This window comes from Podarcis raffonei, chromosome 10 (genome assembly GCF_027172205.1).
Source record: "Podarcis raffonei isolate rPodRaf1 chromosome 10, rPodRaf1.pri, whole genome shotgun sequence".
Classification (NCBI taxonomy): Eukaryota; Metazoa; Chordata; class Lepidosauria; order Squamata; family Lacertidae; genus Podarcis; species Podarcis raffonei.
Window position 1 is genome coordinate 64709133 of NC_070611.1, and position 25410 is coordinate 64734542.

At 41.4% G+C, this 25410-nt stretch overlaps 1 protein-coding gene across 21 annotated transcripts in view; it reads left to right on the top strand.

Moving 5' to 3' along the window:
• Positions 1-296: 296 nt before the first annotated feature.
• C2CD5 (C2 calcium dependent domain containing 5) overlaps positions 297-25410 on the top strand; it is a 92541-nt gene continuing 67427 nt past the window's right edge. For 3 of the 21 annotated variants that reach the window (XM_053405639.1, XM_053405634.1, XM_053405638.1), the window contains exons 1-7: positions 307-698; positions 9630-9716; positions 10156-10327; positions 11864-11959; positions 13010-13165; positions 19998-20196; positions 22882-23006. In XM_053405639.1, the coding sequence (XP_053261614.1) occupies positions 609-698; positions 9630-9716; positions 10156-10327; positions 11864-11959; positions 13010-13165; positions 19998-20196; positions 22882-23006 (925 nt within the window). In that variant the 5' untranslated portion in view covers positions 307-608. Of the gene's footprint in view, positions 699-9629; positions 9717-10155; positions 10328-11863; positions 11960-13009; positions 13166-19997; positions 20197-22881; positions 23092-23940; positions 24093-25410 lie in introns of those variants that run through there. The other 18 variants (XM_053405628.1, XM_053405629.1, XM_053405641.1 and 15 more) reach the window with 13 other exon arrangements.

Below are 25410 nucleotides of genomic sequence, written 5' to 3' on the forward strand. Positions count from 1 at the left end.
CAGGTTTACGAGGAAGACGCCCCCCTTTCTCCCCACTCCAAAACAAGCGGTTCAATAGGCCCGAGAATCACTTAAAATAATATATTTAAAACGACCCCCATCAGCGCTGAGACAGTTAGCCGGCTAATGGCAACAGGCCTGCAAGCTAACGCGCCTGCGCGGAAGTCGCCATCGTCCCTTGTCACCCGTCGTAACCGCATTCCCTTTCGCGCACGCGCAGACACAGGGAAAACAGGCTTGAGGGAAGGAAAATCATCTGGGGCGGGGAGGGTGAAGGGAACGAGAGGAGCGATGTTGTTCGACGAGTGCGCAGGCGCGGGGAGCCGCCGCAGCCCAAACCGTGGAGAGCCTCGTGCTTAATGCGCTCGGGGAGGACCGTTGGGGAGGTTACCTTCTGCTCGCGCCCGTGCGCGCGCGGGGGGATGCGCATGCGCAGGGGCGACGTTTACACCGTTTCTGCCTCGGTCTCTCTGCGCTCTCCCCCCCCCCCCCCGGTCACCGCTTTTCTTGGACTGAGCCTCCGCTCTATGGGCCGCCCGCCTTGGGCTTTTACCTCAGCCGCCCTGGGCGGAAGGTGAAGAGGAGGAGGAGACTGAGGCGAAAGGAAGATGCCCGGGAAGCTGAAGGTCAAGATTGTGGCGGGGCGGCACCTGCCCGTCATGGACCGAGCCAGTGACCTGACAGACGCCTTCGTGGAGGTTTGAAGGGGCGGGAAGGCGGGAGGGGCTTCTGTCTCTGTGTTTCTGTCTCTCCTCAGGGCTCGGCCCCGGTCAATACACCTGCGGCTCTTCGCATTTATTGATTTAACGGGGGCCATTTGTGCTTCCGAGGTCGTCTCGCCTCGGCGCTTCGACCGGCGGGGCTGGCGCCGCGCGGCGCCCTCCTCCTGTTCGTGAAGAACTTCGGAACTCCCTGCCACTTGAGGTCCAGCAGGCGCCTTTCCTGCGCATGTTTAGAAAAACAAAAAAAGCCTACCCGCTTTTTAGATTAGCCAGATGTTTGGGAAGTCGAGGTGGTTTTAGCCCGTTTTGTAAGGTGTTGGGTTATTATTATTATTACTGTTTTTATGTTTTTTGTAATGCGCTTTCGTTAAAAATAAATACAATCAAGGGGTGTATAAGTTTTGTGAAATAGTTTTCTGCACACCCCCCATTGTTAAAAACAACAACCACCTCAAAGTGATTTAGGATAAAATTCTCACACACAAAAATCACAACCCTACTTTAAAACATACAAGAGTTAAAATACTAAAACAAATCAGAATCATCTCAACTTCTCTAAACAGTGGTGTTTTTAGCGGGTGCCAAAAATGCAATTTATTTTATTTGCTTATTAAACTTACTAGTCGCTTGTCACCCAAAGTTTTCCAAGCAACTTGCAGAAATATATAGCCAGATGGGTGGGGTACAAGTAATAAATTGTTATTATTATTATGCACCTATTTAATACCATAAGGGGAGGGGGGAATCATGCAATACTTCAGTATATCATCTTACATAACATTTAAGAAAAAAACAACACACCCACCATAAGTACCGTAATAACAGAAAACAATAATTGCCTAAATTTGCATACAGCACACAGTGAAATACACACGTGTGTGTGTGCATGTGTGTGTGTGTCTTTTTCATGTTCTGTTATTGTTTGATTATTTAATAAATCGTTCAGTAGATCAAACCAATCAAACCACTTTGCGAGGCCTGCGTGAAAAGCAAGTGGTATGTATGAACACCTTAAATAAGCAACTAATCACAATGCATTATTACTACTTACTGGTCGCTTGTCACCCAGAAAGATCTCCCAAGCAACTTGAAAAGCACATACAGTGGTGCCTCGCAAGATGAAATTAATTTGTTCTGCGAGTTTTTTCATCTTGCGAATTTTTCGTCTTGCGAAGCACAGAACTGCACCTCTTCAAGCAATGCACCCTGGGTATTAACGGTTTTAAGAAAAAGGAAACAAACTTGCAAGACGTTTTCGTCTTGCGAAGCAAGCCCATAGGGAAATTCGTCTTGCGAAGCAACTCAAAAAACTCTTTCGTCTTGCGAGTTTTTCGTCTTACGAGGCATTCGTCTTGCGAGGTACCACTGTACATTGGTGAATACACTATATGACAGAAAAGGGAAAATAAAGATATAAAAATTCTAAATAAGTTTTTATAAAGGGCCAGGTTGAATAGAAAATGAGCATGAATGTATGGTATATTCTTAATCAGATTATATGTAAGGTTATTCTCTGATTATATAATCAGATTATATGTAAGCAGTATTCTCTGTTGTTGACATTTGTGTGTGTCGAGACATAATGGAGTACGCCTCCAGTGTTGAAGTCAAACTCCTGTGTTAGCAGCACCAAAGTGACAAAGTGACAGCCTGGGCAGTGTATATAAAGGTCCTGGGCTGCCCAAATGACTAGAACCCCCTCTTGGCCTCGCTGATGTGGTCCAAAGGAAAGCAGAGCAATATGTTTGGCACCAGCTTGGCTGTAGGAGTTGGCGGAAGGAGGCGTACAAAGAGCCATTCAGCCATCTTAGGGACTCCACTCCGAATTTATGTAGTGTTTGCTCCTTAACCTTTTTTCTCCCAAAGATGTCCCACAAGGCAGCAAAGGTTTAGGATTAGAATTTTCCATCTCCTAGTTGGGCAGGCTACCTTCCCAGGTTGGTGAGCCTCACCTGCCCCTCTTACCATTAATCTCCTAATATCCAACCAAAAATCTATTGTCTTGCAATTTCATTGAAACATAGAACGACAGAGATGTAAGGGACTCAGTGGGTCATCTAGTCCAGTCCCCTGCAATGTCCATTTGATGTATGCTCTGCTACTGGGGGAGGAAGAGTCTTTGTCGTCTTTCATGTCCTTGCCTTTTCTAAACTAAAAAGTGTAAAATATTGTTGCGCCAACCTCTTGATCAAATCTGTGTACAGTTCTTGCCTAGAATTGTACAAACAGTAGTTATCAAGTACCTTGTAGTTCACAGGACATGGCTGCTGGATTATATACAACTAGGTGAATTGCATGTCATGCAGGCCTGATATAGATGGTAACTTGTTTTCCCGGCTTGTGAGCTAGGTGCTTGTGTGTTTGCCAGTGTACTTATGGCAGAGAGCTAGAGCCACTCTTGGCATGTGTATTTGCATGTGACCAGAAACGTGTTACAGATATTTGAGTACACATACAGGCAGAACACGTCTACTTGTAAAGAAACATAATATATGAAGTTGCCTGGTATGCTGCACATAGTAGTCTACATGAAGATTTTATTTCTTATACAGTACTGGTATAAAAGGTCTACATGAAAGTGGTTTGATGTAATATTTGAAGTAATTATTCAAGGAATTGTTTTCCCCAATGCTTAGTTTAAAAAAGGAGAAATGTCATTTCATATTTTTTGTACCATATGCTTTAATTTTATTAGCTATAGATAGGTGTTGGCTGTGTTTCTTCAGTAGTGATGGAACAACACTTGGCTCATACTCAGAAATACTATCTTTACTATTTAACTTGTCCCTGAGCTCAGTTCAGGCATTGAAAACTGATTTTGTGGTCCTGGTGACTATGTTTGGTGGGCTTTTTCCTACCTCTTTAATGAACAAGAGCCTGAAATTTTATCTCTCACATGTAAGCAAATTATTATTCATTGTACTAAATTGACAATTGACATGGTTAGGGTTGTCAGTTTCTCACATATAACAATTATTGTGCCTTTAATACAGTAATTGCTTTGCAGACTTTATACGTAATGCACTTATTATGCCTGCTTATTGTAGGGAGAATCCTTGCCATCTTTTTCCTCACAGAGCTTCTGTGTTTTTAAGACTTGTATAATGTTCAGAAATGATGATGATGATAATGATAACAGCAACAACAATAATTTATTTATGCCCCACCTTTCCCACTGATGGGACCCAAGGCAGCTTACAGATAATAATAGGTAAAGGTAAAGGTACCCCTGCCCGTACGGGCCAGTCTTGCCAGACTCTAGGGTTGTGCGCTCATCTCACTCTATAGGCCGGGAGCCAGCGCTGTCACAGACACTTCCAGGTCACGTGGCCAGCGTGACAAGCTGCATCTGGCGAGCCAGCGCAGCACACGGAACGCCGTTTACCTTCCCGCTGGTAAGCGGTCCCTATTTATCTACTTGCACCCGGAGGTGCTTTTGAACTGCTAGGTTGGCAGGCGCTGGGACCGAACGACGGGAGCGCACCCCGCCGCGGGGATTCGAACCGCCGACCATACGATCGGCAAGTCCTAGGCGCTGAGGTTTTACCCACAGCGCCACCCGCGTCCCATTTACAGATAATAATATGAACTGATAAAAACATAGAAAAAAACAATAATTAAAAACCTATCAAACATTGATAGATTATATATATGTATACAGTTTTAATTCTATTTAAAGCATATCAAAATATCTCCCATAAATTATTGGGACAACAAGAAGGGAGACAGTCTTGCTTCTCTAGGGAGGGAGCTCCAAAGTCTGGGAGCAGCCACCAAGAAAGCCCTCACCCATGCCCCTGCCAAGCATGCCTGGGAGGGCAGTGGGACCAAGAGAAGGGCCTCCCCGAAGATCTCAAAGGTTTGTTTGGGGGAATACAGTCTTTCAGATAGCCTGGACCTAAGCTGTGTAGGACTGTATAAGGGGATAACAGGCACTTTGAATTTTGCCCAGAAACAGTCAGTGAAGCTGTTGTAGCAAAAGAGTCGTATGCTTCCTATAACCAGCCCCGGTCAACAATCTGGCTGCAGCTTTCTGAGCACCTTTCAAAGGCAGCCCTGCATAGAGCTCATTAGAGTAACCCAAACAGGATGTAACTAAGGCTTGTGTCACTGGCCAAATCAGACATCTCAAGGAACAGGTGCAGCTGGCACACTAACTGGGTGGCGCTGTGGGTTAAACCACAGAGCCTAGGACTTGCCGATCAGAAGGTCGGCGGTTTGAATCCCCGCGACTGGGTGAGCTCCCATTGCTCGGTCCCAGCTCCTGCCAACCTAGCAGCTCGAAAGCACGTTAAAGTGCAAGTAGATAAATAGGTACTGCTGTGGCTGGAAGGTAAACAGCGTTTCAGTGCGCTGCTCTGGTTTGCCAGAAGCAGCTTAGTCATGCTGGCCCCATGACCCGGAAGCTGTATGCCGGCTCCCTCGGCCAATAAAGCGAGATGAGCGCCGCAACCCCAGAGTCGGTCACGACTGGACCTAATGATCAGGGGTCCCTTTACCTTACCTTTACCTTTAATCATGGACAATGCAGAGGCAAGAGGCAAGTCTTTAGCATATGTGCTGCTGGGGTGCAAAGATCTGCCCGTTGTTGTTGTTTAGTCGTTTAGTCGTGTCCGACTCTTCGTGACCCCATAGACCAGAGCACGCCAGGCACCTCTGTCCTCCACTACCTCCCGCAGTTTGGTCAGACTCATGTTTGTGGCTTCGAGAACACTATCCAACCATCTCATCCTCTGTCGCCCCCTTCTCCTTGTGCCCTCCATCTTTCCCAGCATCAGTGTCTTCTCCAGGGAGTCTTCTCTTCTCATGAGGTGGCCAAAGTACTGGAGCCTCAGCTTCACGATCTGTCCTTCCAGTGAGCACTCAGGGCTGATTTCCTTAAGAATGGATGCGTTTGATCTTCTTGCAGTCCATGGGACTCTCAAGAGTCTTCTCCAGCACCATAATTCAAAAGCATCAATTCTTCGGCGATCAGCCTTCTTTATGGTCCAGCTCTCACTTCCATACATCACTACTGGGAAAACCATGGCTTTAACTATACGGACCTTTGTTGGCAAGGTGACGTCTCTACTTCTCAAGATGCTGTCTAGGCCTGTCATTGCCCTTCTCCCAAGAAGCAGGCGTCTTTTAATTTCGTGGCTGCTGTCACCATCTGCAGTGATCATGGAGCCCAAGAAAGTAAAATCTCTCACTGCCTCCATTTCTTCCCCTTCTATTTGCCAGGAGGTGATGGGACCAGTGGCCATGATCTTCGTTTTTTTGATGTTGAGCCTCAGACCATATTTTGCGCTCTCCTCTTTCACCCTCATTAAAAGGTTCTTTAATTCCTCCTCACTTTCTGCCATCAAGGTTGTGTCATCTGCATATCTGAGGTTGTTGATATTTCTTCCGGCAATCTTAATTCCAGCTTGGGATTCATCCAGCCCAGCCTTTCGCATGATGTATTCTGCGTATAAATTAAATAAGCAGGGAGACAAAATACAGCCTTGTCGTACGCCTTTCCCAATTTTGAACCAATCAGTTGTTCCATATCCAGTTCTAACTGTAGCTTCTTGTCCCACATAGAGATTTCTCAGGAGACAGATGAGGTGATCAGGCACTCCCATTTCTTTAAGAACTTGCCATAGTTTGCTGTGGTCGACACAGTCAAGATCTGCCCAGCGCCCCCAAATTTAGTTGTGAGCGCCGTCATTGAGTTTGACAAGCGCCGCCACTGGCACGGTGCATCTTTGGTAAATGAACGCACAAAGTCGAAGTCATTTAGTGAAACAGTAGGTATACATTTCGGTAATACCTAGGTATATATGTATTTTGTTTTTCTAGCTTGATCAAAATCATTTATTATTTCATAACAGGTAGGTAGTTAAGAGCTTAGGCGGCTTCAGCGGTGGGTACCTGGCACCCCCCAGAATTCAGTGCCCGGGTGCTCCACACCCCTTGCACCCCTGGGTAAAGATGGCCCTGCAGAGACCTGGGCATACAAGTAGTTTCTACATAGGTACCGCTTTCCCCCATCAGGGCATCTCTGTGATGTGGGAATTCATGTGGGTGTTAAAGACAAAGAGCCTTTGCAAAAAAGGTGATAACTAGATTTAAGTCATTTCTATTATCCACTGTTTGTTCATTTACACTGTTTTAAAATCAGTTGCAATGTCAGCTAGAGCACATCTGGTGATAATTCAGGGCACAATTGTGAACCAAATGTGGTTTAAAGCCCATTTAAGAGCTTATTTTATGGTGGTTGTGGTGGCAAAAGAAATATTTCCCACTGATATTGCAACTGCAGAATGCCATCTGACAGTGCTGCTTAGGAAAGACAGGAGGCTGATACAGTTGGAGACTGTGATTCTTTGGAATCAAATATCACTCACTCTGATATGCTTGAAATATGATCTGTCTTGGATAACAAGCCAGTTTCAGGAACTGTATAGGATGTCCCCTTAGCAGTTGCATGGGTGATGGATTTCACCTGAGGTTGTGAACAAAGTACTTAGGGAAGTCTGGTCAACAATTTTCTCTCCTGACTTTCTTCTGTCCTAGCTGGTGACAGCCAGCTGACAGGCTTTGCCTGCTCTTGTGTATATGGTAATGAATACAACTTTACCAGAGGGTTCATTTTGGGCCACCTTGAAGGAGGCATGGTTGTTCACATTATTTAGCTGTTTATAAACTTCTGTGACAATTGTAGACTGCGGAAAGTCAGCATACCAAAAAAATAATAATGTATGTATGTAAATAATCACATAGAAAGATATTAATTCCACTTATTTTTGTACAAAAGTGTGCTTAAAATACTGACATTTAATCTTCCATGTTAAATACTATTACTACACTGTGGAATGCCTCTGTTCTGTATTCTGCTCTTTAAAATGCAGTGGGTGGAAACATTGGAAGTCAAGCCTTTGTAATGCCTGAAAGGTCAGATACAAGTCTGATGCAGAAAACTTTGTGGCCATCTGAAAAAACTGTGCTTGTTCTGAGTTGAACATGCACCTAAACTTTCCAACATTAAGAAGACTTGTGTCGATTGTGTTCCAATTATACAAATAGGAAAAGGAAATACTGTATAATAACTAACCTTTAGTCTCTTTGAGTGAGATCCAACATTTCACCAGCAGACATAATGGGACTCCTTTCTCTTTCTCCCCAACCCCATGCCTTTCCAAACTAGTTCTGGAGATGCCTCAGCCATCTGGAGCATATTTTGGAGGAGTATGGGGAGAAGAGAATTCACATTTGTGCGAGTGGTTGTCTGCTTTGCAAGTGGAATGCCACAATTTGATAACACTTTTTGAGGTTTTCAAAATAAATACTAATTCTTCCCTGTCCTCAGCTCTTTAAAATTAGCTATGATTCTTCTGTAGATTACAAAAAACCATGTGCAGAAAGAGCCTTTAAGCTCTGTGCCTTGCTTATCAGGCTCTGAGAAACTCTTGTGAGCTCTGGAGGCCTGCATGAGATCTTGGATGGCCTTGCGAGATCTTGTGCTGGCTCTGGAAGGTAAGATTGCTTGCTCGGGGTAGTTCCAGGGGGTTGTTTTGATTTTACATGATTTTGGCTTTACATGCTACCCCCTGGAACATAACCTCCTTCAAGATGCAATCCTACTGTATATTAATAGACTAAATAATTGCGTTGTTGCAGTTATGAAGCTTTTGACAATGTTGGCTGAGCCATAGGAATGTGATGAATGTTGATGAACATTCTATCTAAGTGAATTAAGCTGTTAGCCATAGAATGTTCAAAAGCATGGGGGAAGTTAAAAGACAGTTGGCCTTTTAAAGATCCTAGTGATAGGCAGAGTTCTGTGGGCAAGGTAGGGAAACTGAGAGGTCGAAAAATGAATGAGAAGCCCATCAGTCTCATGGTTGTTTGAGGGAGGAAGCCCAAGGTGTTTTTAGTTAGGTAATCAAAGCTGTGTGTTTGCTTAGAAATTTTCTAATTTGGCAAATTTTCCAGACAAGCTCCTCTCAAATTTTGGGATATTGAGTCTTTTTGATTAAATATGAGTTGAATCCTAAAGATTTCAAAGTTGCATCTATTAGAAAATTACACATGTTAAAGAGCTTTAGTACTCATTTTTAACCTCTCTTCTGTATGTGAATAGAAACTTTCCATCTTATACATTAGTTTACATGTGTATTGATGGGGCTGAAGTTGGGAGATGAATCCTGAAGGGACCTTGCTCTACATTCCCCCCCCCCGCCCCAAAGAACATCTTAATTTTCTTTCTGCCTTGTTTTTCATTTTTCACTATATAATCTACAAGTGTATACGTCCTTCACTTGCTCACATGTTCAATAATTATGTGTAGAATCTGCAAGCATGCTCACCCACAAACACTGTACAGTGAGCAGATTGTTTTCATTGTCTAGCCCACTTTTCATCTCCCATATAAGCACAGCCATTTTCTTTCACACCACTCATTTTCTCTCATTCTCACTGTTCTGGCATAAACCACACACTGTTTTCTCTCATGTGCATTCAGTAATCATCTCCAGATTCTTCTGAGCCTTTGCATTGTTGTTTGTTGTCTCTTAGGAGGTATAACAGACTAACTGCTGAGGGATAGAAGTGCTACCTGGTTACTAGCTGCATTGGAATTGAAGGTGTAAGCTAGTCACTATCTGGTTTGGAACTTTGAGCCAATCTAGATGTTGGGGTTGTGACTTGGCATACCAGGACAAAAATTTCCACCTCCCCAGCTTTATAATTTCAAAGAACTCACAGTGTTAAGTCAGAGCAATCACATTTAAAGGCCCACCTTACAGACATGTAGCAATGGTCTGTCAAATGTTTGAAAACAATTGCATGGCACTAACTTTATTTTAAAAGTGTAAGTTTTGGAAAAAGGTGGAGAACAAGATTTTGCTTCAATTTGTCTTTTTTTTTTGGTATATTTTTCAGGTGAAGTTTGGAAACACCACATTTAAGACAGATGTGTATCCCAAATCTCTCAATCCTCAGTGGAATTCTGAATGGTTTAAATTTGAGGTAAATTCAACAAAAAAGGTAGACTTCAAAGCAAATTATTGAGTAAGCCCAAAGAATGTCCATTTTCAACTAACAGCAGCTCCTCATTTTGTCTGAATCAGCACAAAATGTACTTAATTTAATCTGGTTTGTCCAAAGAAAGAAGATCAAACTGGTTTCTGATTTTGGATTGTTTAGATAAACTGTAGCAAAAACTTAATTGCAGTTCCCATTTCAGACAGAAAAACAAACTAGTTGAAGAACAGAAGTGGATGTTTTGTAGTGGTCATCTGAACAGAACCATTTGGAATTCGTAGTTTTGAGACTCCTACCAGTTTCATGTTAATCTTTATTGTATGCTCCACAGGGAATTTAAACTAGCAATTTTGAATCAATAAAGGTTTTGTTAATACAGATTCTGCCTTGTTAAATTTTGAAGCTCCGTATTTTTATTTTCTAGGTGGATGATGAAGATCTGCAAGATGAGCCTCTGCAGATAACTGTTCTTGATCATGATACTTACAGTGCTAATGATGCCATTGGAAAAGTTTACATTGATATTGATCCTCTCCTCTACAGTGAAGCAGCTACAGTTATCTCTGGCTGGTTTCCAATTTATGATACGATACACGGTGAGATTTTTAACATTGTTTTAAAACATATTTTATTTGGCAAATCGTTTAGGAGCGTTGAGGTAGACTTACTGTGCCATTTAAAATGCAAAATAGTTTTAAGCTTTCCTGAGACATCAGTTGAGTTCTTTCAGTTTCACATGTTGTTTCAAATAAAGAAGTTGTGTTTAAAGTTAATGCTATTTTTTCTTTTGCCATGGATCATAGCACTGGGATGACAAGTCTTCCAATGCTAAATCCCTGAAAATCTGGACAAAAATAGTATTATATAATATGTGAGCAACTCCTAAACAGTGCTGTGTAATAGCTGTTGTGATGCAGATTTTGGGTGATATTCGTTGTTAGTAGACTCGCAGAAGTCAGTGATCTAGTTAGATGTTGCCCTGTGTAATTTAAGTTTGTGTGTGTGTGTGATGCTGTTTTTATAAACAACAGTTACAAAAACCAACAATAATAAACAATTAGTACTGATATGTCTACATTAACCTTGTGGAAAGAAATTTAATTTAAATTAATTTTAGAAACAAATCAAAGAATTCTGCACCATATACTTAATGTGGTCATTTCAGTTATTCTTAACATTTTAAGATAATTTTAAGAATGCCCGGTGTAATCTTTAAATTACATTATGCCATCGTAATATTTTCTGAAAAACTTGCCTTAAAAAACTATTTATGGAAGGAATGCCTTTTATTTTAAGTAGACCTGTGTTATGGAATGATCTGTACTCTTTTAAAAAGGATACAGCACATGACATAGGGTCATTAAGGGTGTTCCTCAATCAGTTTCCTGATGAACTTACTGGCTTTGACTCATGTTTCAAGGGATTAGAGTTCACAGAGTGGTGAAGCAATGTGCTGAAGCGGTAAGTTTTACTTGACATCAGGCTTACGCCATCCTTGCAGCTAGGACATAACTATGGAGGGCTTCTTGCAGCTATTTAGATCTGTTCTTAAGATACTCTCCAGTTTGACACTGTTGCAGACTCTGGTTGATTTTATCTTCCCAAGATGCAGGTTCCCAAACAGTTTTAATTCACTATAAAAGTTGCTCATACCTTTCATGTTGTATTCCATGTTGTATATCATGGATATACTATAATATGTGATGCCATAGAATAAAGAATATTCCAGTGCTATTTGGGACTAAAATACTGAATATGAATCTTCCAGTTGCTAAGTGAAACTGCCCAGTTATTAAAATTTTCATTAGAGGCCCTTTTGTAGGTTACTTCACCTCAGTCAGGAAGGATCTGGTGACATGTGAAAGGACATCCTCTCCCAGTACCCCCATTGCCCAATCCATGTGGTGTGTTTAGTTTTCATTTGAGTACTTATTTGATTTTTAGTATTTTTGTGGCTCTGTTTTTACCATCTTTTAATAGATTATCTATTGTTTTCTGTTCTTTAATTAATTCTGAACCCCCTTGGGAGTCTTTGGGCTGACAATGGTATTCCGATATTTAAAGCAATCATGGAAGACTATTTTTCTATTCTAATACAAATTCTCACTTTCTCGCATATTTTTTACAAACAGGTATACGTGGAGAGATCAATGTGGTGGTGAAAGTAGACCTCTTCAATGATTTAAATCGTTTTAGACAGTCATCATGTGGAGTTAAATTTTTTTGCAGTAAGTCTAAAAACATAGATGGAAAAAAATGTCTGTGAAAAATAAGATAAGTGATGTACTGAAGAAATAAAGCTTTTAAGAGTTATATTCTCTAGACTGAAAATAGTCAGTCAGTGCAGAATACAAGTGCCAGAAGAGGCTGCCTGTTTGTTTCCATCCCAAATTCAAAGCGGATGGATTTATACATAGATACATACATACATACATACATACATACATACATAAAAAGGTAAAGGGACCCCTGACCATTAGGTCCAGTCGCGGATGACTCTGGGGTTGCGGTGCTCATCTCGCTTTATTGGCTGAGGGAGCCAGCGTACAGCTTCCGGGTCATGTGGCCAGCATGACTAAGCCACTTCTGGCAAACCAGAGCAGCGCACGGAAACGCCGTTTACCTTCCCTCCACTACTGTACCTATTTATCTACTTGCACTTTGACATGCTTTTGAACTGCTAGGTTGACAGGAGCAGGGACCAAGCAATGGGAGCTCACCCCGTCGCGGGGATTCGAACCACCGACCTTCTGATCAGCAAGCCCTAGGCTCTGTGGTTTAACCTGCAGTGCCACCCGCGTCCCTACATACATACATACAAACATACATGCATATATTCAAACCCTTAATAATTTTGGCATCCAGATAGCTGAAGGAGCCACAACTCCCATACCAAGCTACCCACACTTTTGCAATCCTTTTCCAATCCCTTACTCCCAGTGCCTGCTTTGGAGGTGAGATGGGTATCAAGTAGCAAGGGGGCTTTTTTTTTTTTTTTTTTGCTGTAGTGCCCCAGCTATGGAATGCCCTTTCCAAGAGGGTTCTTCGTACCAGTGCTTTTTAAAATTTCTTTTTAGTGCCTGATATTTTTAGCATGATTCATCTGTAAGCTTTTTATCTTTGTGTTTTATGGCTTTGGGGGGGTTGTATTTTTTTTAAAAAGAAAACACATTCAAATTGTTTTATTATAATCCGGCCTGGAATGAGTTGTGGGAAAAGGTGGTATATAGTTGTGCTAAATAATAAAATATTTTACACTGTGCTTATGCTTTTAACAGCTACATCTATTCCAAAGTGCTACAAAGCTGTAATCATTCATGGGTTTGTAGAAGAACTGGTGGTTAATGAGGATCCAGAATATCAGTGGATAGACCGAATCCGTACACCAAGGGCATCAAATGAGGCCAGGCAGAGGCTTATTTCATTAATGTCAGGTAATTACAATATCATTTATTGCCTTGAAAAAGACACACATTAATCTAATAAAGGCTCTGCATTTCTGTTAATTTCTCTTGAGATGTTTTGCAGATTTTATTACTGTGTTTTAAAGCCAGCTGAACATTTTATAGTTAACATTACCTGAAAGAATAGAAAAGTATCAAGTTTGTAGTTCAGGGCTGCTTCCTGAACAATCCTAGCCACTGGAGACTCAGATGGCCATGGTGGTTAGGACAACATTCCACCAACAGCAACTGTTGTGCAAGCTGCACCAGTTCCTCCGCAGAGGTAACTTGGCCGCAAGCTAGTAAATGCATTAGTAATTATGTAGAGGTTATTCATATAAATCTTGGTAAATAAAATAAAACAAGTAACTTTTAGACTGGATTATTGCAATGCACTCTATTTGTAGTTGCCCTTGAGGCTGATTTGGTGGTATATACAGTGGCTAGGATGCTTGATGGACTATCCTACCATGCACATATTACTTTTGTGCCAAAGGAATTGTGCTGGTTGTCTGTTTGCTGACAAACTGATTGTAACGTTTTGTTACTCTTCTTACAAAGCCCTGTACAGCTTGGGACCAGACTACTTGAGGGCCTCCTTCTGTTTAAACCAGCTCAGTCCCTGTATAAACCAGCTCATCATTGTGGGAGGCCCTTCTAGTCATGCACGTCCAGCAGAATTGCATCACGTGACTGAAAAGAGGGCCTTCTCTGCTATGACACTTACATTGTCGAATGACCTCCACTTAGAGATATGATGCAGGTGTTTCACCAGCCAGTAAAAGCTTACCTGTCACAGTTGTCAATCCTGGCCACTGATCCTTAATACCAGCTTTAAATGAACTGGATAGAATCATAGAATCATAGAATCATAGAATCATAGAATCATAGAGTTGGAAGAGACCACAAGGGCCATCGAGTCCAACCCCCTGCCAAGCAGGAAACACCATCAGAGCACTCCTGACATATGGTTGTCAAGCCTCTGCTTAAAGACCTCCAAAGAAGGAGACTCCACCACACTCCTTGGCAGCAAATTCCACTGTCGAACAGCTCTTACTGTCAGGAAGTTCTTCCTAATGTTTAGGTGGAATCTTCTTTCTTGTAGTTTGGATCCATTGCTCCGTGTCCGCTTCTCTGGAGCAGCAGAAAACAACCTTTCTCCCTCCTCTATGTGACATCCTTTTATATATTTGAACATGGCTATCATATCACCCCTTAACCTCCTCTTCTCCAGGCTAAACATGCCCAGCTCCCTTAGCCGTTCCTCATAAGGCATCGTTTCCAGGCCTTTGACCATTTTGGTTGCCCTCCTCTGGACACGTTCCAGTTTGTCAGTGTCCTTCTTGAACTGTGGTGCCCAGAACTGGACACAGTACTCCAGGTGAGGTCTGACCAGAGCAGAATACAGTGGCACTATTACTTCCCTTGATCTAGATGCTATACTCCTATTGATGCAGCCCAGAATTGCATTGGCTTTTTTAGCTGCCGCGTCACACTGTTGGCTCATGTCAAGTTTGTGGTCAACCAAGACTCCTAGATCCTTTTCACATGTAGTGCTCTCAAGCCAGGTGTCACCCATCTTGTATTTGTGCCTCTCATTTTTTTTGCCCAAGTGCAATACTTTACATTTCTCCCTGTTAAAATTCATCTTGTTTGTTTTGGCCCAGTTCTCTAATCTGTCAAGGTCGTTTTGAAGTGTGTTCCTGTCCTCTGGGGTGTTAGCCACCCCTCCCAGTTTGGTGTCATCTGCAAATTTGATCAGGATGCCCTTGAGTCCATCATCCAAGTCGTTGATAAAGATGTTGAATAAGACCGGGCCCAAGACAGAACCCTGTGGCACCCCACTAGTCACTCTTCTCCAGGATGAAGAGGAACCATTGATGAGCACCCTTTGGGTTCGGTCAGTCAGCCAGTTACAAATCCACTGAGTGGTAGCATAGTCAAGACCGCATTTTACCAGCTTCTTTACAAGAATATCATGGGGCACCTTGTCAAATGCCTTGCTGAAATCAAGGTAGGCTACATCCACTGCGTTCCCTTCATCTACCAGGCTTGTAATTCTGTCAAAAAACGAGATCAGGTTAGTCTGACATGACTTATTTTTCAGAAATCCATGCTGACTATTGGTGATCACAGCATTCCTTTCCAGGTGCTCACAGACTGTTTGCTTAATGATCTGCTCCAGAATCTTCCCTGGTATTGATGTCAGACTGACTGGGCGGTAATTATTTGGGTCCTCTCTTTTCCCCTTTTTGAAAATAGGGACAACATTTGCCCTCCTCCAGTCTGCCGGGACTTCGCCTGTTCTCCAGGAATTCTCAAAGATGACTGCCAGTGGTTCTGAAATCACATCTGCCAGTTCTTTTAATACTCTTGGATGCAGTTCATCTGGCCCTGGAGACTTGAATACATCTAGACTAGCCAAGTATTCTTGTACTATCTCCTTAGTTATTCTGGGCTGTGTTTCCTCTGCTGAATCATTTGCTCCAAATTCTTCAGGTCGGGCATTGTTTTCTTTATCGGAGAAGACTGAGGCAAAGAAGGCATTGAGGAGTTCAGCCCTTTCTGTGTCCCCTGTTTGCATTTCACCATCTTCTCCTCTGAGTGACCCCACTGTTTCTTTGTTCTTCCTTTTGCTACGAACATACCCATAAAAGCCTTTTTTGTTGCTTTTAACCTCTCTAGCAAGCCTGAGTTCATTCTGTGCTTTAGCTTTTCTGACTTTGTGTCTACACGTGCTGGCTATTTGTTTGAATTCCTCTTTGGTGGTTTCCCCCCTTTTCCATTTTTTGTACACATCCTTTTTTAATCTTAACTCAGTTAAAAGTTCTTTAGATAGCCACCCTGGCTTCTTTAGGCACCTTCCATGTTTCCGTCTCATTGGTATTGCCTGAAGTTGTGCTTTTACTATCTCCCTCTTAACAAACTCCCAGCCATCATGAACTCCCTTTCCTTTTAGTATTACTGTCCATGGGATCTCACCCAGCACTTCCCTAAGTTTTATGAAGTCGGCTTTCTTAAAGTCGAGAAATTGAGTCCTAGTATGCTTGGCTGCTCCTTTCCGCTGTATAGTAAACTTCAGAAGAGCATGATCACTCGCGCCTAATGATCCTTCCACTTCTACCCCACTAACCAGGTCATCAACATTGGTTAGGACCAGATCTAAAATGGCTGTTCCTCTTGTAGCTTCTCCCACTTTCTGGACAATGAAGTTGTCTGCAAGGCCAGTGAGGAATCTGTTTGACCTTATGCTCTTGGCTGAGTTTGACATCCAACAAATATCCGGGTAATTGAAGTCCCCCATTACTACTATCTCCCTTCCTTTTGCATGCTTGGCCATCTGTTCCAGGAAGGCATCATCTATGTCCTCCGTTTGGCTTGGGGATCTATAGTAAACTCCCACAATGAGGTCACTGTTATTCTTCTCTCCCTTAATTTTGACCCAAATGCTCTCACTTTGGCTTTGAGGTTCTAAATCTTGGATCTCTTCACAGGTATACACATCCCTGACATATAACGCCACTCCTCCTCCTTTCTTGTCTGGTCTGTTTCTCTGAAATAGATTGTATCCCTCCATTATTACATTCCAATCGTGGGACTTATCCCACCAGGTTTCAGTGATGCCTATTATGTCATATTTAGTTTGCTGTACCAAGAGCTCAAGCTCATCTTGTTTATTTCCCATACTTTGCGCATTAGTGTACAGACATTGAAGTCCATTAATCATTCCCCCGTGTCTCTTATTTAAGGATTTTTTCCTCCCACCACTAGGTCTGCGTGCTGTTTGCTCCATTCGGTCTATGACATTTGGATGATCATCTTCATCAATTGATAGACTCCTACCTTCAGGAGCACTGTCTCCCTCCCCCACATTAGTCAGTTTAAAGCCCTCCTGATGAGGTTTCTGAGATTTTTTGCAAAAACATTCCTACCAACCGTTGTGAGGTGCAGCCCATCGCTTGCCAGAAGTCCATCTTCAAGAAACTGCATTCCGTGATCTAAGAATCCAAACCGTTCCTGTTTACACCATTTGCGAAGCCAGTTGTTCACTTCCACTATTTTTCCCTCTCTCCCTGGGCCACGTCGTTCAACTGGGAGGACAGATGAGATGACAATTTGTGCATTTAATTGCTTCAATTTCCTGCCCAGAGCCTCGTAATCTCTTTTGATCTTCTGGAGGCTATTGCTTGCAGTGTCATTGGTTCCCACATGAACCAAGAGGAAGGGGTATTTGTCAGTGGGTTTTATGATTCCTTGCAGTTGTTCAGTTACATCTTGGATCTTAGCCCCGGGGAGACAGCACACTTCCCGAGACATCTTGTCAGGCCCACAGATCACTGCTTCTGTTCCCCTCAGTAGGGAATCCCCTATCACCACTACACGCCTCCTCTTAGGTCTGGTCGGGGTTCTTCCGTGAGCTGTCCGTTCCAAGGTCGCCTGCACATTCCCTGAAGACTGCCTTTGCTGCTCGTCTTCATATACCTGATCGACTGTAATGAGGGAGAGATCCTCAAATGGAGTCTGCTCTTCGTCTTCCATGCTAGGGGAAAGGACCTCAAAGCGATTGCGTATTTCTAAACAATCAGAGCGAACCCTGGGCCTCCTACTTCTTTGAGTCACGTTTCTCCATATATCTGGCTCCTGTGTTGGTGAACTAGCCTCCTTCTCAGGGGAGTCCCCTGTCTCCTCCTTGGTGGAGATGGTGTGCTCTGTTGCTTCCAAGAAGAGCTCCAGCTCTCTAATTCTTTGGAGCGTAGCTACACGTTCCTCCAGTTGCTGGACTTTGTCTTTTAAGAGGGCAATCAACATGCAATTGCTGCAGGTAAAGCTGCCTGCAATATCTGTTACATTGTTTACAAAAAAACCAAATACAGTAAACTAGTTTGTTATTTTTATGATGAAAATGCTTTCTACATTTATTTTAAACAGATAAAAATAATTTCTCTCTTGGGTATTAGGAAGTCTACAAAAAATCATATTAATAGTAACTGGTAAACATTTCACTTGTTAACATATACAGTAACTTAATATAGCAATAATTTACAAACAGATACAGTAATTGCAACTTGGGGGTGGTGATTTCTAGTCTGTGTTGAAACTTTAGCTCACATTATACAGCAGCCACGTATCCCCTGGAAAGTTGGAATTTCAAAGGTCATTTTGAAATGTTGAACTATGTAAGCAATCTTTACAGAATAACAGTGTAGACACTGAATGAGTGAAGATCTGCTCTTAACTGCTTAATGATTCTTTTTCATATACTTGGCCGCTGATTCAGCCTACAGTTGTTTGTTTTGCACTGTTACTAATTATAGTAGTTAGCAAAAATATTTTTTTTACTTTCTGAAAGTATATTATTTACAGTATTTAAAAGTTCGAAATCTGTTATGTGCTTTCTGATGGAATATTGCCTCCTTTGGAGGGGGTTGTAGTCCCTCTGAAGGACTGTGGGGATTTCTGCACCATTTCTCTACTTTTTGCTCTTCAAGCACCTCCACATGCTCTATAAATTGCTTGCTTTGTGACATGTTCAGTTGTAGTTTGGAGGAGGTGTGTGGTCACAAGCATTTAGTTTTGAAGGTTGTTTTTTTAATATCCGTAACAACATGGAAAGATGATTTAAATTACATCCTGTTATACAGAAGATGTAATTCTTTTGTATAGCTAAAGTTTCAGTGTCCATTTATTTTCAAATTTTGCATCAATCTATGAATTCTTACATAGTACATGCAAGAGCAACACAATCGGGCCTGCCACAGAAAATGATCTACAAATATATTTAAAGTCTGCTTGTAGTCTGCAGGAAAACACTTTTGGTCTCGTACTAATGATGGGTTTACAGTCTCAATGCACTTGCCTACTATTAACACTGCTCCCTAGAGATTTCTTGTTGATCAATTTTGCACATTAGAGAGCGTTTCTAAATTCTTTTCTAGGCAATGGATTTCAGCACTGCCTATCTATGTTTATTCTGAACTTAGTTTACTACTGAGTAAATGAGTATAGGAATGAAGCTGGCATAATTTATATTCATATTTAGAGAGATTACACACACACACACACACAGTGTCCATTGTTGTTTTGTTTAGCACTAATACACCAGCTGTTGCTCCTAGAAGCTGTCAGCATGCAACAGCAGCCATACCCAGGGTCCAGCTTTGACTAGCTGTCTAAACCAGGAGAGGGTAGCCAATGGATCTCAAACCCTCAGTGAGTTAGGGACTTCCTCTGCATGTGAAGAAAGGCTCTAGAGGATTGTGCTGTTTTAAAATAAAAGTGTAGCAAATTTGAATAATAGCTCCTATTTTATCAGTATTATAATATATTAGAAAATGGCTTGAAAAATGTTTGGCATCTATTTTCATGGTTATAAAAAGTTTCAGCAGAGACACTAAGGGCCACTTCACAGACTATATAGTTGTCATGAATTTAACCTGTGTACAGGAAACTTGTTTGCAAATAAGCATATATCTGCATCTGTCTTATTTCTAATACAGGGATAGGGAGCCTGTGGCCCTTTAGATGTTGAAGGCTCATCAGACCTGAAGAATGAGTCCAACCACATCAGAAGGGCCATAGCTTCCCTGTAGCAGTTCTTTAGGCATCTATAAAATATTTTTATGCATCTGTAAAATTGTAACTGGTGAAACAGTCCTTAAGCCCATGTACTTCTGGATGACAGAGCGCAAAATTTTAAAAAAATTAATAAATCATGCTATCTAAATGTGAATACATTTTTCTGTTCTCATCTTTTTCTTATTATCGGACTTGCAAATATATTTTAAGTTAATTTCTGGCTAACTGGCATATACCTCTTTTGCAGGAGAGCTGCAAAGGAAGATTGGCTTGAAGGTACTTGAAATGAGAGGGAATGCAGTTGTTGGCTATTTGCAGTGTTTTGATCTGGAGGGAGAATCTGGACTAGTAGTACGAGCCATAGGAACAGCCTGTACCTTGGATAAATTAAGTAACACATCAGCATTCTTACCCACATGTAATTCCCCATCCAAAGATATGAAGGAGTAAGTATGAGTCAGATGTTCATTGGAAAGAGATTTTCATGTTTTGTTTATATACTCATACAGTTTTGCATAATTTCATTTGTCTGCTGTGATTTCATACACACGTTCCTGCCTACCAATCTTATTGGTAATTTTTTGGAATTTAGAAATCTGAGGGGATTCAAAATGAACTGATGGTCCTATTTGGCCAGATGCTGCAGAAATAAAATTTGTGTGACAAATGCCTATGCAGTCATACCATATATAATTCTAGCAGTGTTACACAAGGTGCTGCTGATGGTGTTTGCCTCTTCTACGTTACAGTTCAATGTGCGAGTTTTACTGGTGGTGAACCTGCATCAATGGAATGTTTTGTCTTTCAGAATCTTTTGCCATATTACAATTTTTCAACAGGCCTTCTGTTTCCAGTACTCGTAGTCTGAATGTGCATCTGCATAAGAGACAAAAGTATTACAATGTGAATATTAAATGCTATAATACCATAAGATGCTAATATGTGTTAAGCTATTTCTATCAGGTTCTTATATCTGCCTTTATTCTAAATAAGAGAGGGAAGCACCAAGTTGTCTTTGCTGCTCTTTGACCTGAAATAGTAGGCAAGCTTTCACTTCACTTATAGTTCATGGAGTTCAGTTTTTAGCATGAGCAAGTGAAACAAAAATAGTAGCATGCCAGCCTGAAAGCACCTTGTTTGGGAAAGCTATGTATATGCCTGGTGAAATAGCATCTAGCTACATTTACAGCATCATAAAGGCTTTTTTATGCCAGCCCTAAGAGAAGGACCAGCATATGTTTTTTCTGTGTGTGTAAATTGGGATTATGTGTGCTCTAGTTGAGATAGCTGGAATCTTGAAAACTATCCGTTATTTAGGAGCTTATTATTGAAAATAATTATTTTCATACATTGAAGTATGTTCAAATGTTAGACTCACCCTCCCGTAACTGTATATTTTGTCAATATGCTTTGTACACTGCTGTTGCTGGGATTGCTGAACCTTAGGTTTCACACCTATCTCATAATTCTGCAGTTAAACTTGTCACATTCTGTTTCCATATCCCTCTAAGGTTGGCTCAGGTTTTATGAGCTGCTGCAGGAAGCACCACACTGACATGGTCTGTGTGAAAGCAATTGATAGCTAAATGCAGGGTATATGACCAAAGTTAGTCTGTGCGATAGCTAGTCAAGTTGCTTTTGCACTGGTAAGATAAATGCTTCCAAATCTTCATTCTGAATTAGCTTCATTCATTGTTCAGAGTTGATGCTACTTCGTCATGGTTGATCAGACAATCAAAACAAAACGCTTTGTGAACTCGAATGTCACTGGCTATTTTTATTTATTTCTGTTTTCAGCTAGCCATGAGACTGGTCCACAGATACTGGCTTGGCTTGCTAGCCAACCTTTACTTGATCTTGCAACATACATCCTTCCTCAAATCCTCTGGCATGCACAGAGGGCTTGGGGGGGGGGGAAGAGTAGAGATTTTCCCCCTTTTAACCTTAGTATGGAGAGAAATACTGCAACCCAGAATATATTTTTTCCCTGCTGTTTCTTGCCTTTTCCAATTCTCAGCACAAGTGAGAGTTTAGAGAAGTATGGGCTACAGGGTTTTATTTTCATCAGAAAACATGAGAAACTCATATATTATGAGTAATTTGTATATACCCATCTTTTTGCTAAGAGCCATGTTTTTTTTAAAAGGAAGACAGTTTTTCTTTACAAAGCTTCCCCGTAGTGGAATCATAGATCCATAAGTAAAACCATGCAGTTGCCACATTGCTTTTACACATCTAATAACCTGCTAAGAATGTTCGCCCTACATCTGTTGTCATTCCATCTTGAAAAGAAAATGGAAACATTATTTCTCCATTCCCAGGTTGCACCTTGCATGCTAAGATTTTTATGTTTATTAGAAACAGAATTAAGCCAGTCTAAAGAAATTGCATTGAATCCAGGTATTACAAGATTAGCAGGCACCTACGGGTGTTTCTTTCTTCCCAGTTAACACATTGCTACAGATACAATGTCACTTTTAACAAGGTAATGCTTAGCTGCTTTCTTAAGATTTCATCTTAACTGTTTAGAGCAGGGGTGTAAAAAAAATGAGTTGGAGGGCCAACTTCTCAGTGAGTAGATCCTTGGGAACCACATCCACTTTTTTAAAATAAAAAAATGTGAATCCCAGCACAATTTGTTAAACATCTGCTGCTGAGTCCCCCCCTCACATCACAATTTCAAGTATTTCACTGTCTGGTGTATATCCCTGACCGGGGGGGGGGAGCTATGAACGAGAAGCTCCTGTCGGAATCCACTGTCCAATGGCTCCCTAGTTCATCTCCCTTGTGTGAGCATAATTAATTTGCTGAGGCCTTTACTTAGCATGAGATAAATTGGAGTGGCAGGCTAGAGCCATGTCGTCGATTGATCTGCTTGCGAGGAAGCATGCCAGTTTGCCATTTTTGGCTTCTTGGCTCACAAGACTGAAGTTCTGTGAAATATGGTAGGTGTCCTGTGGGCCATGTTGGGAACCACAAAAAGATATGATAAGGCCCTCAAGCCTTACGTTTGACACCCCTGCTTTAGAGCCTGCTCTTAAAGCTCCCTGAAATATTTTTTAAATGTAACTTTGCAATCTTTTGTATGTATTTTTTTTCTTTCCTTCCGCCTTGGCTGCAAATTCTCTCAGGTCTCCGCTGGTTCATCCACCAAGCCATGGATGTCGCTCGACTCACAACAGCCCAATTCACACAGCTACTGGCTCACGGCTTACTCAGAACTTCTCTGTGTCTGTTCCCACTCTCATCTACACTGGTACGAGACTGCTCAGACTCAGAAGCTGGGGAGAGACAGGCTACAGGCACAGTGACTGCAAAGGGCAGGCAGGCAGGCAGTGTAGGCAGGTACCACAAAACTTTTCTCACTGGAAGTCTTACTCCTGGAAATAACTACATTAGTCTCCATCTGATACAACAGAGGTGATAGGTGACTGGAATTTAACCATCTCTTGCTGTACTTTTGCTTGGTGTGTGTGTGAGTTTTTTTCCCTTTCCAGTTATAAACTGAAAAACCTAAGGTGTGAAAATATCCCTTGTCATGGGGGGAAAATATACATCTTGATTGGGCTTCAGGCTTAATCATGATGTCCTCAAAGATGTTTCTGTGACTGAAGTCTTAATTTGGACAAACAGGTAAGGTACTATTAAATGTAACCAAGGTTGTCAATACAATGGTATCAGTCTGGTTTCCTTCTTTGTTTTTAGCTGTGGCACACTGCAGATGCTAAAGGATAAGGAAACTTTCTTGGAAATATATATGTGTGTGTGTATATATAAGTGTCTGTGTCTGTGTGTATATAAACACACAGATATATGGTCTGCAATTGTCTTTGTTTTCCTTTTTGATAATCTGGTTCAAATAAGCATTTTGCACTGTGATGGTTTTGATGGGTTTTACTTTCTTTGCCTGTTTTCCTTGGTTTTTGATGCTTCATTCCTCAGCTGTGTATTTTGTTCTTGTTTTTGTTTTGCTATCAAATATTTGCCATCTCCCTGCAATAATGCTGAGTTGGTAAACAAACTTTTTGGTTTTTTGCCGTTGCCTTTGGCCTCATAATCCAGCTTTGCACTTCAGGACAACTAGTGGCCCTTCCCCATCCCTTCCCACACCCTCTTGTTGGGATCATGCTGCTATCAGCCCGGTCCTTTGGCATAGGATCACTGAATATGTTTCCACCTTCTTCTGGCAGGATTCCTTTCAATGAAGATCCCAATCCCAATCCTCATTCATCAGGACCCTCCACCCCTCTGAAAAACCAAATCTATTCCTTTTCACCTTCCAAGTCCTACAGTCGACAGTCCTCTTCTTCTGACACAGATTTGAGTTTGACACCCAAAACTGGTAAGGTGCTGCCACCCACGTTATTTTGATTTGTTTATTTGTTTTGTTTAATTTGTGTTGTTTCTATTAGCTTTTTTACTCACTTCCTTTTCTCTGTTTTTTGGCATGTAAGTTAGCACAACAACCCTAAAATAGGAGATCTCTCCTACTCCAGTAAAGTTTGAAAACTGTCTATATGTCTAACTCTTATGAATTACTTTTTGCATTATTTAGTTTATGGACAGCTTTTGCAAGCTGACATATAGTACATCAGAATATAACAGAAAGGTCACAAGGAGTTGTCTTTTAATTTCCTCCACATCATATTGCAAATTATGGAGATAAATAGTCACCATAATATGTTGGGGAAGTAGTTTCGCATGTCCTTTTTAACAGTGTCATACTCATAAGACTAACTACCTTCTAATCCAAATATGTTTCTGTATGCGTGCACCTTTTGGCAATTAATCACTTGAGCTTTCTAGAAATTTGGCCAACGGGCTGCCTGCTGAGCTGCTTCCAAGCTATGTACAATTGGCATAGACACCACCTACTTTAAGATAGTAGTAAATTCTTGTTAGCAACTTATGTTTTTGATGTAGAAAACATTTTAAGTTTTATTATTTCATTTAATGTATGGAGTGAATGCATGCCATCTTACAAACACTGAACAAATGCCATCATCCCTTAATGTTGCTGCTTTACTCTGCCTGCTAATTCAGTGGTTCTCAAACCGTGGGACAGGCTTCCCTTAGGAGGCATGAGGCACCAGGAGAAAGGTTGTGAAGTTCCAGTCAGGGATAGGATCTTGAAAATTGTAGTGCCGTCCTTGGGCTCCAACCGAGACCTCAGTGGAGTACCCTCTGACAGACAACCTCTCTGATCAATGTGGGACTTGAGGCAAATTGCATCTTCTCAGGGTGATTTGACAGACAAGAAACCTAGAAACTGCTACTGCTTTGATCTTTGATGAATCACTATGCAAAGCTCCAGTTTTCTTTTCTAAAATATATGTGGGGGGTATTATCCAAATCCTTATGCATAACAGCAAGTCACTTGCACCTAATTTAGGTGCAAGGATCTCTACAAGTTCATCTGTGGAAAATAATTGATATTATGTGCAGAATGTAGTGGATGTTTGAAAAGGAGCCTGAGTTCAGAAAGTTTGAGAAACACTGCTCTAACTATTTGGCTATGTGCAATCTACTTTTGTTCTTTTTGTTGTTAAGAACAAACTCTGCTAGAAGATAATGCAATTGTTTTGGTTGTCTTTTTGTTTTTTGAAATAATAATTTTAGAAAATGCTACAGAATCTCAGCTGTGAACAGCTGTATTTTAA